This window comes from Notolepis coatsorum (assembly GCF_963971535.1).
Source record: "Notolepis coatsorum genome assembly, chromosome: 8".
NCBI lineage: Eukaryota > Metazoa > Chordata > Actinopteri > Aulopiformes > Paralepididae > Notolepis > Notolepis coatsorum.
The window spans coordinates 127,437,082-127,451,972 of NC_140172.1; the positions used below are offsets into that span (position 1 = coordinate 127,437,082).

Genomic DNA, 14,891 nt, shown 5'->3' on the forward strand with positions numbered 1-14,891 from the left:
CCTAATCTATGTTTTAAATTATGGCTATGTGTCTAATCTGCCCATCGCATTATCAAAGACTATTTTCCAGTCAGTGCTGTGAAGGCAGATGGTTTTTTTATCGCGTCGTTTCCGTTTCAGAGCAGTTAGAAAAGCCCCCGTTTTGATATAAAAAACAGCTCATTCTGGAGCATTCTATGAAAATCGTCCTTTCCACAACGTTGATATTCGTCTGCCTTTTTATGAATCGTGTTCAAATAAACGCTAGATGATCAATATTATACGTGCACGCAAGCACATTACGGCCGCGCACTGATAATCGCTCCGTTGATTTCCTCACAGACTTTTACAGTGAAACCGAAAGAAGACATTTCACAAAACAGTTTATAACTTCATCAAACTTACTCCGATTATCCTACCACTGATAACATAGAGTCCTTACCTGACATCAGATGGTATCCAACTGGTATATTTCAATTCCTGATCACCATTCGAAAAAATCGATACGTGTATGGATCCAACGCGACACTGTAGAACTCCATGATCCGCGGGGATCTGAGGCTCCAGAATGAACTGTGGTAACCCCGGCTGGATCAGTGAAATGGAAAATGTGGAGTACCGGATTTTTTTCCCCCATTCATTTTCATTGAGTCCATTCCAAAATCACTTATGTCATCTGGGAGACGACAGGGGGCGCTTTTTTCCACAGTGATCACCGGCGCCCCTCGGCTATACTCGGGTAGGCTCGGGTGATGCAATAATTTTTCAGATCGCAAAAAAATTATAATAATAATAATTCCGAGAAATCTCGTGAGTGGCACGCAACCACCTATAAAAAAACCCGAGAAATCTCGTGAGTGGCACTGAAAGAGTTAAGTTAACATTGGAGTGGGTTTGGGCATCAAGGGGGTAAAAAGGAAAACATGGCGTGGCATCCAAAGTGTTAAGCTTGAATTACCGGTTGAATGCCCACCATCCACTTCAATGTTAGCGTTAAAAACGCCTAATCTATGTTTTAAATTATGGCTATGTGTCTAATCTGCCCGTCGCTTATCAATGACTCGTTTTCCAGTCAACATTGTCGAAGCGGATTGTTTTTTTATGGGTTCATTTTCGTTTTATAGCATTTTGAAAAGCCCTCGTTTTCAAGGAAAATATAAATGTTCCATGATAATCGCCCTTTACTGGAATATTCTAGAATACACAAAAACGTTGGAATTTTTCGGCCTATTTATAAATCGTTTTCAAATAAACGCTAGATCAAGTTTCAAGTTCAAGTTTCTTTAATAGTTGTCATACAGAAGTACAGAATACTTTTATACAAAATGCTTCTTTCTGTTACGCTCCAGAGACTGTGCTAGACAAAAAGATAAGTATGGAATAAAATAAGTATAGCAAGTAAAATAGAAGTCACATTGTTGCATAGTGTTATTGTTCGTTGAGCAACCTGATGGCCTGGGGATAGAAGCTTCTTCTGAGTCTTTCTGTGCTTGCCATGAGACTCCGGTATCGCTTGCCTGACCGCAGCAGTTCAAAGAGGCAGTTGTTTGGGTGGCTGGAGTCCTTGATAATTCTCTTAGCCTTACCCCTGCACCGCTTGTTGTAAATGTTCTGGAGAGTGGGAAGCCCCCCTCCAATTGTGCGCTCGGCTGAATGGGCCACTCTCTGTAGTCTGCTACGGTCTTGTGCGGTGCTATTCCCAAACCAGGAGGTGATATTGCCAGTCAGGATGCTCTCTATTGTACATGAGTAGAAGTTCTTAAGGATCTTCTGACTGACTTGGAACTTCCTTAGGCGCCTGAGGAAGTAGAGGCGTTGCCGTGCCTTCTTCACAACACTGTCAATGTGTGTGGTCCATATGTCAAGTCCTCGGATATGTGGGCTCCGAGGTACTTAAAACTGTTCACTCTCTCAACCGGTGCCCCGTCGATGCTGAGGGGGCTGTAGTCCCTGACCCCCGACCTCCTAAAGTCCACAATCATCTCCTTTGTTTGGCTGACGTTCAGGGAGAGGCTGTTCTCTTGGCACCATCCCGCCAGGACCTTGACCTCTCCCAGGTAGGCCGTCGTTTGCAGAGATCAGGCCCACCACTACTGTGTTGTCAGCTAATTTGATGATTGTGTTGTTGTTCCGCTGAGCCACACAGTCATGTGTGTACAGGGAGTAGAGGAGGGGACTCAGAACACAGCCCTGGGGGGCCCCTATGTTGAGGGTGATGGATGAGGAGGTGCAGTTGCCTGCTCTCACCACCTGGGGTCTGCCCGTCAGGAAGTCCAAGACCCACTGGCAGAGGTCATAGTTCAAGCCCAGGTCCCTGAGCTTGGCTATGAGTTTGGAGGAGACTATGGTATTGAATGCTGAGCTGTAGTCGATGAACAGCATTCTCACATAGTTCCCCTGCCTCTTGTCCAGGTGTGATGCTGCTGTGTGCAGCACATGGGCTATGGCGTCCTCCGTGGACCTGTTGGGGCGGTATGCAAATTGCAGGGGGTCCAGGTTGATGGGGAGGGAGGAGCAGATGTAGCCCTTCACTAGCTTCTCAAAGCACCTCTACTCCCTGATCTCTGCCAACGACGAGAGGGCCTACCTGGAAGAGGTAGAGAATCTGTCACAGTGGTGCCAGGAGAACTGCCTCTCCCTGAACGTCAGCAAAACAAAAGAGATGATTGTGGACTTCAGGAGGTCGGGGGTCAAGGACTACAGCCCCCTCAGCATCGACGGGGCACCGGTTGAGAGAGTGAACAGTTTCAAGTACCTCAGAGCCCACATATCCGAGGACTTGACATGGACCACACACATTGACAGTGTTGTGAAGAAGGCACGACAAGGCCTCTACTTCCTCAGGCGCCTAAGGAAGTTCCAAGTCAGTCAGAAGATCCTTAGGAACTTCTACTCATGTACAATAGAGAGCATCCTGACTGGCAACATCACCTCCTGGTTTGGGAATAGCACTGCACAAGACCGTAGCAGACTACAAAGAGTGACACGTTCAGCCGAACGCACAATTGGAGGGGGCTTCCCACCCTCCAGAACATTTACAACAAGCGGTGCAGGGGGATGGCTAAGAGAATCATCAAGGACTCCAGCCACCCGAACAACTGCCTCTTTGAACTGCTGCGGTCAGGCAAGCGATACCGGAGTCTTAAGGCGAGCACAGAAAGACTCAGAAGAAGCTTCTATCCCCAGGCCATCAGGCTGCTAAACGAACAATAAACACTATGCAACAACCATCAAATGCACACAGCACACACACCCACACGCACACACTCACTTAAACAAACAACACACTGCAGCACCCACTCTCCACACTTTAGATCACACAAACACACTTTATATTTATTGATAAAGGATTTGCACTACAACTCGTCACCTACTGTAAATTGTACCTAAATTGCACCTCATCCCATTTCTGCCTTGCACTATATAGTATTGTATATTAGTACACTGCATAGTATATTGTATATTATATGGTAACTCAGTTACGTCTATTCTGCATCGAACATTGTACATATGTCTATACTGAACACTGTGACCTCGTTTTTTTTACTTCTAATTTACATGCTATACTATGTTCTTTTATTTCATACTTATCTTGTCTTGCACAGTCTCTGAAGCGTAACAGTAAGAAGCATTTTGTATAAAAGTATTCTGTACTTCTGTATGACAACTATTAAAGAAACTTGAAACTTCATGGCTATAGAGGTGAGAGCTACAGGGCGGTAGTCGTTGAGGCAAGCAGGCTTGGATTTTTTGGGTACAGGGATGATAGTGGACTTCTTCAGACAGGTGGGGATGACAGCCTGTTCCAAGGACAGGTTAAATATGTCAGTGAATACCGGGGCCAGTTGGTCGGCACAGACTTTTAGGACGCGACCGGGGATACCGTCCGGTCCTGCTGCCTTCCTGATATTCACTTTCTTAAAACGTCCTCCTCACCTCATGTTCTGTTACCCTGAACACTGAGTCTCCCTCAGCAGCCCCCCCCCCCTCCATTGCAGTGGCCTGTGGGCTGGTGTTGTTATTCCCAGCCTCAAACCTCGCATAGAAGGTGTTGAGATAATTTGCTAAGGAGATGTCACTGTTCAGCTTGAGGGAGGTGCCTTTGTAATCTGTCATCGTTCTGAGGCCCTGCCACATAGCTCTAGAGTCAGCCTGTTCAAAATGCAGTTAAATTGTATGCCTGTAGAGCCTTTTTGCTTCTTTCACTGCCCTTCTCACGTTGCATGTCGCCACCTTGTGGTCATTCATGTTGCCTGCCACCAGCCCGGTGTTGTAGGCTGCAGTTCGTGCTTTCAGAGCCTCACAGACGGATTTGTCTACCCAGGGTTTTTGGTTTGGGTAAACTCTAATTGTGGTAGTGGGGATTGTTTCTTCCACCAAAGTACATATAAAGTCCAGCACTGTCTCCGTGTAGTCATTGATGTTATCTGTGTTATCGCGGAATACATTCCAGTCTGTACATTCCAGTCCAGCTTGGAGCGCCTCCTCCGATTTGACAGACCATTTCTGCACCTCTCGCGAGACTACCGGCGCGCGTTTGATACTTTGTTTATACTCCGGAGAAAGCAAGATGGCGTTATGATCCGATTTGCCGAAACCACTGGCAGAATTAGCCTTGTATCCACCCTTGAATTGCGAGTAGCAATGGTCTAAGATGTTGCCGCCTCTGGTGTTACAAGTCACATGCTGGTAGAAGTCTGGCAATACTTTTCTCAGATGGGCGCTATTGAAATCGCCCACAACTACAATAGCGGCGTCAAGATTCGTTGCTTGGATTCTATTTACCTTGTCATGGAGTTTGGACAGCGCGTTGCCTGTGTTGGCTTGCGGGGGAATATACACTCCGACCAAGATTATCGACGTTAACTCTCTCGGGAGAAAGAAAGGCCGACACTTGATGGATATATACTCCAGGTTGGGGGAGCATCGGAGCAGTGATTTGAAAGCTCTTTCACGTTGCCCGGATCGCTCCAGTTGTTGTTTAACATGAAGGCTATACCACCTCCCCGTTGTTTTCCGGACTCTGCTGTTCGATCCTTGCGGTGGATGAAGAAGTGTTCGGCCGGTTGGATAGCGTGGTCTGGAACGTCCGGCGTCAGCTACGTCTCGATGAAGCAGAGAACGTTGCAATCTCTAGCGTCTCTTTGGAATTTAATCCTTGCTCTGATGTCGTCCAGTTTATTGTCTATTGATTGTACATTGGCTAGCAATATACTGGGCAGTGGCATCCTGTGCCGCCTGGCTCTCAGTCTGTTTCCGACACCCGCTCTCTTTCCTCGACGCCTGGTCCCTTTGTTGTTCCGTGGGTCGAGGTATGGTCCTGATGTTCTCAAGATGTCAACAGGCCATTGTTGTGGTTCGGAGAGCTGATCCAGAGAGTAATGCAGTTGGTAAATCTCCCGTAATCCAATGTCTATGAGTGACTGACGGTCATACACATTAAATGCACCTACAGTTGGTACAAACAAAACTCTTAAAACTATAAATATTAACAAAAGTAAGCACAGTCTCGACGGAGCGCACAGAGAGGCAGCCGGTCTTAGCGGCGCCATCTTCAGTGAGGTAAATAAGTCTTAGATTATCGATAGTATATGTGTACGTATGCACGCTGGGGCCACGAGCTGAAAATCGATTCTCTGATTTCCTCAAAGCGATCGCGCACACAGACACATCACACACATAGGGCAAACGCTTATATCTCAGCGAATACAACTCTGATTATCCCAAGACTGGTAAAATAGATTCCTTACCTCAGATCAGATGTTCTCCAAAAAGATCATTCCAGTTCCTGATCGCCATTCCAGAAATCGATCGCGCTTATTGATTGAGTGTTGGCTGCTGTCAATATATGTTCCAGGCTGATTTCCGTCCCACGAGCAGATCGCTCTTGAGCAGACGGCTTGCCAGCTCAAGGCTCCGCCTCTACATATCGACTGATCCCAGGTCAGTCTAAGCGACTGACCTGCAGTTACACAGGGATATACATAGGGGGTGCTTTTTTCCATTCTGAGCTGCTGGAGGACTCTGTTGATGAAATATGAAATCGGATCGCTAATAAAAAAATGAAACGATAATACACGTCGTGGGCATTCAGGCATTGGGCTGATAAAACGTCATATGACGTTTTGGGCATTGAAAGTGTTAACAGTGGTTTTATATAACAATAATATAAGTACAGTACTATAGTAGTATTGTAGCAGAAAGAAATAACCTAAGCTAGAAGAAGCAGTAGGTGGGCAGTAATTGGAAATGGTTAATGTAGTCTTAACTTAACACTATGGTCGCCAAAAACGCCTTACCACGTCATTCCCCGCCATGCTCATTCTGCCAAAGACGCCGTACCACGTCTTTGATATCAATATTTCAAAAATCTGTGATCGCAAGGAGACTTGAGATCTACTGTTGATCCCCTCTCAACTCTCCAACGGTTCAAGAGCGCCATCTGGTGGCCGATCGGCGGATCGCCCAAACCGGAAACAGGAAACGGAAGCTGGTGCTCATTCCAATTCGGTCCGATCACTCGCTAATAGTCCCAGGACTCGAGCTAGACACAATGGATAGCAATCCGTTACCAATAACTCGATAAACATCATGATTTGGACGTATATACTATTATACAACCTGGAGATGGATCGCATATTTCTACATCCCATAATAGGAATATTTCTGCTCCACGCTCATCGCCCAACGATACGAGGAAGCTACGGTAAGTTTCAGCGTTTATTTTTTAACGTGTTCGATACAAACTGCTCTAATAATCATATCACCCACACTAGATGAATCATCTAACGTTGGCCACGGAATTATAAACGACCCCCCCCCCCCCCATCTGGTCAACATCAGATGATAAGTAGTAACTTCTAGAAGCACGTCCATTTGAATTTTTTTATCTCGCGCAGATTGCTATCAAACTGTATTTGATCATCAATATAATGCATTTAGGGCTATAAATCACGTTCTGGAGAATGCTGCAGAAAACGATAAAAACATACTTATACTTTAGACCGTATTTTAGTATGAATATGTGAATGAAAAAGTATAACGTTGCTACACCCTGAACAATAGATACTTGACGTTGAATGGGCCATAGTAATGTCAATTTAGCAATACAATTTAAAAAGTTATAGCCCTGCAAAGAAGGGGAACTTCTCCATAGACAAATAGAGCTGGCGTGGGATGGTTTATTGTGAATATAAGCCTGGCGACCAAAGTGTTAACTATAAGATGTTGATATGTATAGAATTAAGCCTTTTCAATGTTAGGTTAGACAACCATAAGACCAGCCTGAACAACCAATGCTTCTGGTGAAGACGGTAGACGTCGCCATTGAAAGGTTAAGGTAAATACGTCTTAGTATATATGAACGTGGCTGGACGGCCTGGAGTTGGGCTCAGCTTCTGACTGTGCCTCTCCGTGTGTCTCTCGCCCCCTGCAGGGGCTCCTATCGCCTCGAGAGGCCCAACGGCACCTTCTTCGACGTCCGCATCCCACCCTTTTCACTCGAAAGCAGGAAAGATGATACACCCAACGGCTTCCTGCCCGGCCCTTTCGCCACACTGGCCTGAGAGCCACGCCACCGACCCTCGCAATCCGACCACCCCCCCCTGTTTGACACCGCCTCTCACACCACGGCCCGTACCACCCCCCTCCTGTTTGACACCGCCTCTCGCACCACGGCCCGTACCACCCCCCCCTGTTTGACACCGCCTCACACCACGGTCTGTACCCCCCCCCCCCCGTTTGACACAGCCTCTCACACCACGGCCTGTACCCCCCCCCGTTTGACACTGCCTCTCACGCCACGGCCTGTACCCCCCCCCCCCCCCCGTTTGACACCGCCTCTCACACCACGGCCTGTATCACCCCCCCCCCCGTTTGACACCGCCTCTCACACCACGGCCTGTACCCCCCCCCCCCCCCCCCCCCCCCCGTGCCATAAGCACAGCCCCTGCCCTCACTTCACGCTTAAAGGGAGAATCGGCCGTTAGAGCGGAGTTGATGACATGTTCATTCACACGTGATCGTGGACTCAGTTCATTCAATGTTTGTGAACGTGAACAACTGTCTCCCAAAGCTAGAGTCCAGAGAACCAAGACATCCTGATCCATCAAATGCAAAAAGCTGTGCCTGGTCCAGTAATGCTAATGTAATGATTAAATGTGGTCGTAATCTGACCTACGGTGTAGCATGATGACAAATCAACGACAAATCAACATGGCAGGTGGTCCTTGAGGCAAAGTTGTAGAATAAGGATAGTTGGATGTGTTTATCAAGTTTTATGTCAATTGGACATAATGGTGTAGTGCGCAGTTTTGTCAAGATTGGAACGAGTAGTGTGTGATATTGTGACAGACAGACTAACGGACAGATATTGTTTTTAAGCCTCGCATTAACATATTGCACACTAGAAGTATCATGAAGCTGCTCTTGTACATAATACAAAAGTTGTGGAAATAAACTTTCCCTTACATCTCCCTGGACATTTCAAGTGCTTAGCTAATTGATAGTCATTGTGAATGTATCATCTTAGATTATCTCTTATGTTGATGATAATATATAAGATGTACGAGTACGAATATATAATTATAACATGTACTGTAAAAGACAGTTGGCTTTCATAATAGGAGTTTTATACAAGGGAGTGTGAGTGAGTGTGTGTGTTTGTTTGCTTGCTTGTGTATGTGTGTGTTTGCGTGAGGGTGTGTGTGCACAGTATGTTATTCCTGTGGTCTAGGACAGGTTTTTATTTTTGTTTCTAATAAAAGTGATACTTGTGCCCTAATGATATGGATAAGCTCTCAATGAAGAAACCCACTCCCATTGCCAGAAGAAAGTCTAACATGCCTGTGAACATAAACAGCTCTCCAAAAGCCAGACACCAGAGATTACTCACACCTGTGATTTCATCAAGATGTCAATTCTGGAGCATTCTGAAGCTTTTCCGTACGCGGTGAAGGGGAGACCGGTTTTGTCGACCTAACGGAATATTTGACGGTTTTAATGTTCACATGAGCTACATTCTTTTGTAGCGTTATCAATTCCAAACAGGAAAATCCTCCCTTATTCCCAAGGTCCCCCTGGTTTCTCTCACAGTCACTTTTACCAATTCACTCACATTTAGCCACTCTGCCCCTATTGGTGGCTCACAGGCACAGCACTTTTCCAGTTCACTCCGATGCAAGAACGCTTCGCGTCTATGACACTTGTGTTCTTGTTGCCCCATAAACTACACGGTGCAGCTTTGACTATTTATTCTCCATGAGGCAGATCCAGATTGTACATCTTGATGACGTCAAACCTTAGTGAATATGGTGTCCTGGACTGTTGATATGACTGTGTTGGTCATTATGTCCAGACCGTGTGGATTTTCATGCAATGACAGTTCCTATCATCCTAATGTCTATATTTGTAATTTAGGTTTTGTAATATTTAAGATGATATACTGTATAATATATTTGTCTTTATGAATTTATTTTCTTGTTTACTGTTGTAGGCCATGGGCACCATTCAGCACCTAGAGATGATGTGAAATTGTGAAACTGAAACAGAATGGAATATGCAGTTACCTCAGTTTGGAAATGTTATATAAATGCTTGTCCTAATCGATTATATTGTTCTGTCGCTGTGTGTGCCTGATTTTGCTCATAGACATCCACAGTATAGTACATAGCAGAGGTGTGGACTCGAGTCACTTGATTTGAACAAATTTGATTAATTTAAGACTTGCAACTCAACTTTGACTTAAACATCAATGACTCTTGACTTCACTCAGACTTGACCCTTGTGACTTTAAAGACTTGTATGCCATTAAAAGTGTAAAGCGAATCAACTTAATTTCCTTTATTTCATTATCACATTAGCAGTCATTGTTATGTTAGTGTGCTTTGAATGCATACTGCACATGTCTCTCCTTGTGGCAAATTCCTCAGAGGCTAATAATGAAGGCAGCTTTTGTGTCTGTAGTGAGATATATATATATATATCTTGTAGCCTGTTCAAGAAGTACAACTCTGGCTCACAGTAAAAAGCTAGACTTTTATTTGTAGCAGTTATGTGCAGAGTATTATTATCAAAGTATCTGGTTCTAGAGAATAACATGAATTAAGTTTTGTTCTCATTAAGTACGAACTTAAGTTTTACAAGTGCAACTTGTATAGCATTAAAATAAAGTAGCAATTTTTCACACAATTGTATCATCAGCATATAGATTAATTTGACAGCGACTAACTGAGGAAACAATATCATTAATATAAATAGTCAAATTGACCCCTGTGGAACACCTTTTGTTATTTGTTATATACAGATTGGATACACCCTGATTTCATACATTGAAATATATCGGATAAATAATTTTGAAACCAGTTACAAGCATTTCCATCTAGGTCAATACTACATAATATATTCAAGAGCAGAGGACGATCAACCAAAAGCCTTAGACAGATCTATGAAATGGGTAACACAGTGTCTTATATCTATAGCAGAAACTATATTATCTGTAACCAAAGTGATGACTGAGATAATGCTATGGTTAGCCCTAAATCTCGATTGGTGCAAAGATCAAATAAAATGTCTTTAAGAGTTTTCAATAGCTGCAACCTTTTTGCGATAGGGCACTCCCATTACCACACCCCTTTTTAGTCAATTGGCATGAACACACACATTTTAACACACACACACACACTTACTTGACCTCCATGCCAAATGGCAACCCCCTAGAGCGAAACATGTGGCCGCTAGAGAGTGGAGACATTTTGTGGACTGACCATCTGACAGAGTGACCTATAGAGCTGCTGGTTGCAGCTAATAAACACAGATTTGGGTGGTCTAACCCAGGGGTTCCCAAACTTTGGGTCGCGACCCCGACTTTGGGAACCACTGGTCTAACCTAGTGTGGGAGAGACTAGATGCCCACGTGGGGCCTGCATATCCTGTATGCCCTGTGGTCCGATGAAGACCAAGCACCCGTTTGGATACTTTTAACACATGTACTATGGCCATAGACCCTCTTTGATTGTGACTATACTAGACCTAGACACTGGCTAATAACAATGAGCTACCGTTAACTAATTGCTAACTTAATGGCCCATCTGAAAATAAAGGCCATATTACACCGGGTTGTCTTAACTACACGTTTCACGTGGGTCTCAAACTGTTAATTTATAATGTTATTATCAGCAGGTCTGGACTAGAAGCATATGATTGAAGCTAAGTGGCTATGTCTTAATCAGCCTCTCCATAGAGGATGATAGAATAGGGTATTGTCTGTTTTGATGTTTTTCTTTTATCTTTTCCACTGAACATGCTGATGGGATGTTCCTGTCTTCTGCAGGGGGACATTTACCTGTCAGCGGGCCAATGGAGCCATGTTTGAAGTGGCCATCCCATCCTTCTCCCTGGACAGCCATGGACACAGAGACAGCCCCTACTCCTTTCTCTTCTGAGAGAGACGGACACAGTTAGTACTGGACTGGCTACAGAAGGACTTCCTCGTGTGTGTTCTCTCCATCTTAGGAGAGTCTTCTCTTCTCTTGAAGGTGAACAGGGGGAACATATTTTGGCAGCAAAATGTTCCTCCGTTTGAGCAGAGATTCTGCTATGCATCAGACTTGTGAATTAGGGAGAATATACTGTTTGTTTCTTTTCTTCTTTTTTTCCCCTGTGAGACATAATGTCCATGCCGTTTAAACTCTTTTGAGATTACTTTAACCATTGCCTGATAGTAACATCTGGGTACTACTGTTCAAGTTTACATTTTCAATCATATTGGAGTTTTGGTGTTCTCACCGCATAGTTTTTGACAATAGACTGGTCCACCATAGGAACACATACTACCTCTTAACACTTAGAGACCCATTTCAGTCTTTCTTATGGGGGGACATTATGATCGAAATATATGATGGCCATCCCATGCTCATTTATGTCTCATAGGTTGTTGCATCTATTTTTGGGTTGATACCATTTGTTACACAGATTTGGTGCAAAGTGTATCCATTTTTACACTTACATATTCAACGTTTGTCTGAGATCTTGGAGGAAATATTGGAAATGGTCAACGCTCAATAGTGCCCCCTCTCCAGATCTTTATAACCAGATATTTGCTCCAAGCAGAGTTTGATCTTCTTTCCATTGATAAATCAGCAAAGCTAATACTACAGTCCAAACATAGATTCTATGAACAGTGTGAGAAGACTGGATGTCTACTGGCCCACCAGATCAAGCTGTCGTATAAAGACTTATAGAGGAAATTTGTACAACCTTAATGACCTACAGGAAATGTATTATGTATTTGAATCGTTTTACACAAATCACTACCTCGGAATCCAAAGGGGATTAGTGAATTTCTAGATAAATTACAAATCATACCAAAGGTAGGAGAGGGTTATAAGGCCAGCCTGGATGAACCTTACTCCCTTGAGAAAACAAGCAATTAAAAGCATGGAAAGCTCTAAATCCCCAGGCCTCTACGGGTTTATTTCTGAATTTTACATGGCCTTCTCAAAATGTATAAATGTGTAAATGGTAAATGGCTGCATTAATGTATCTCCCCAGTGCTGCTGGACACCTTTAATGAGGCCTTTAAGGCCAAAACACTTCCTCCCACATTTTATCAGGCATCCTTAAAAGCCGGGTTTTGTATGTTATCATGTATACCTATCATGCTAATATGTTTATACTACTATGCACTCGGAGTGTAACACTCAAGCTCAATACTATTTGACGAACGATGCCACTGACCCTCAGCTGCCAGAAATGTAGCCCTCATGCTGACTTGTTTTTCAAAATTTGTAAGTCGCTTTGGATAAAAGCATCAGCTAAATGACTAAATGTAAATGTAAATGAATGCTCTTTGTTTTCTCCAATGCCCCTAGCATTGCATTATGTTAAGAGTAATCCCATTGTAACAGTCTTTTAAAATATGGTCTAATATTAGGAAGAATTATTGAAGGCAAAAGGGCTCTCTGCTTGCACCCGTTTACCCCAGCCACCTCTTCTCCCCCTCTATTATAGATGATTATGGAAAATAAGTGGTATAGTTAATATAAAGACCCACATTTGAACAGCTGCTAAATACATTTAATTTACTAAAAGCCCACTTCAAATTCATCCAAATTCTTTGTTATATTAAAGCTAATACTTCCTTTCCTAACTAGCCCTCAAGAAGGGGTGCAATATGATTTATTGTCTAATTTACATAACCCATCACTAGAGATTATAAGATTGGCGTGGGAGGGGGATTTAGGGTGGCTTTGATGGCAGAGCAATGGGAAGAGGCCCTGGAAGGGGTTCATACAGCCTCAATTTGTGCCCGACATGGCCTTATTAAATGTTAAGGTTCTGTGTCGCCTGCATTAAAAAAAAAGAAAATCTATAAATTTTTTCCAAATATAGATCCCACATGTGACAGATCTTTCTCCGACATCTCTATTACACTCATTTTGGCAGTGTCCTAACCTGTCCACTTACTGGAGTTCAATCTTCAAAACAATGTCAGATGTCTTTGAAATGGAAATTCTGCCCGATCCTATGATAGCTATTTTTGGCATAGGAGGGGGAAATAATGAGAATCTTTCTGCAATTAAACTCCTTCTTCTTCACTGTAAGTCTCCTCAACCACTAAGCTGGACTCAGTAGCTAAGAAATGTGATGCAGTTGAGACTCACAGTACGGGATTCTTGGATACATTTAGGAAAATCAGGAGTCTTATTTGTAAAATAATTGTATTTGAATACAAATTATTATTATTATTATTTTTTTTTTGACCACTCAATAAACATGGTCAACAGTCCCTCCAAAATACCACATTAAGGCATGAAGACCTGGAGGAACACCAAAAAGATTTATGGTGTGATTTGGTATCAAAAACTTTTGACATTTGGAGATTTCGGCAATTGGATGGCGAGCACTTCTGTTCTGGACATTTCTCAGAAACCCCCCTTATTGTCAATAAACCATACATCCTCTGAATGCCGTTTGCTAGTTTGTGGTTGTGAAGTTTCATGAGGCTGTGATTATCCTAGAGGTCACAATAGGTCATTTAATACAGTGAGGTCAAGTAAAAAAAATAAAATAAAAACTATGGGAACTAGCATCACACATGAATACAATTGACCTGTCTCAAACCCTGCCCCTTTTCTTGATCCTCCAATCACAACTGTCGCTTACCTCGGACAAACCAAGTTTGTCCGAGGTAAGCGACAGTTGTGATTGGAGGATCAAGAAAAGGGGCAGGGTTTTGAGACAGGTCAATTGGGCTCACTGGATCCACAAGAGTCTCCGCTTTCCAGTCAGACCAAAGTCATGCAATTCCAAGACTGTTGTTAGGGAATTGAACCCTGATCAATGAAGGTAGACCGTTGAAGGTAGGCTTGATAAAACAAAGGTTTATTCAGAGTTATAGCTTGGATGACCCAACCGGGACACCAGCTGATGTGTCCCCAGGTGAGCTCTAGAGTCCACTCAGACGTGGCTCTTTATAGGGTCAGAGTGGAATTCTGGGTAGGCTGGAGGGGGGGGGGGGTTCTAGTTAGGAGAGGGAGAGAGGGGGGTGGTTGTATCGGTGAGGTAAGGAAATTACGATAGGTGGGTGGATGGGGGATGGGTAGACAGAAACTAGTAATATTGGGAGGACAGTAGTCTGTGGGGGAGGGGGGCGATACAGTTATTATTCAAATACCACCATTTTAGAATAAGCAAAAATGACACATGTATACTGCATGATTCTTGCCCCAAAACTGCATGGGATTAGATGTCTATAAAGAGGAGACTTGTGGGTACCCATAGAACCCATTTTCATTCAGATATGTTGAGGTGAGAGGTCAAGGGACCCCTTTGAAAATTGCCATGCCAGATTTCCCCTTGCCAAAATGTATTTAGCATTATTTAGCCCCCAAGCTAGCATGACATGGTTATGG

At 43.7% G+C, this 14,891-nt stretch overlaps 1 protein-coding gene across 2 annotated transcripts in view; it reads left to right on the top strand.

The window, feature by feature from the left end:
* LOC311233071 (polymerase delta-interacting protein 2-like) overlaps positions 1–13,978 on the top strand; it is a 32,492-nt gene extending 18,514 nt beyond the window's left edge. The window contains exon 11 of one of the 2 annotated variants that reach the window (XM_084319942.1): positions 11,309–13,978. In XM_084319942.1, the coding sequence (XP_084176068.1) occupies positions 11,309–11,420 (112 nt within the window). In that variant the 3' untranslated portion in view covers positions 11,421–13,978. Of the gene's footprint in view, positions 1–7,414; positions 7,701–11,308 lie in introns of those variants that run through there. The other variant, XM_084319941.1, reaches the window with a different exon arrangement.
* The last annotated feature ends 913 nt before the right edge of the window (positions 13,979–14,891 follow it).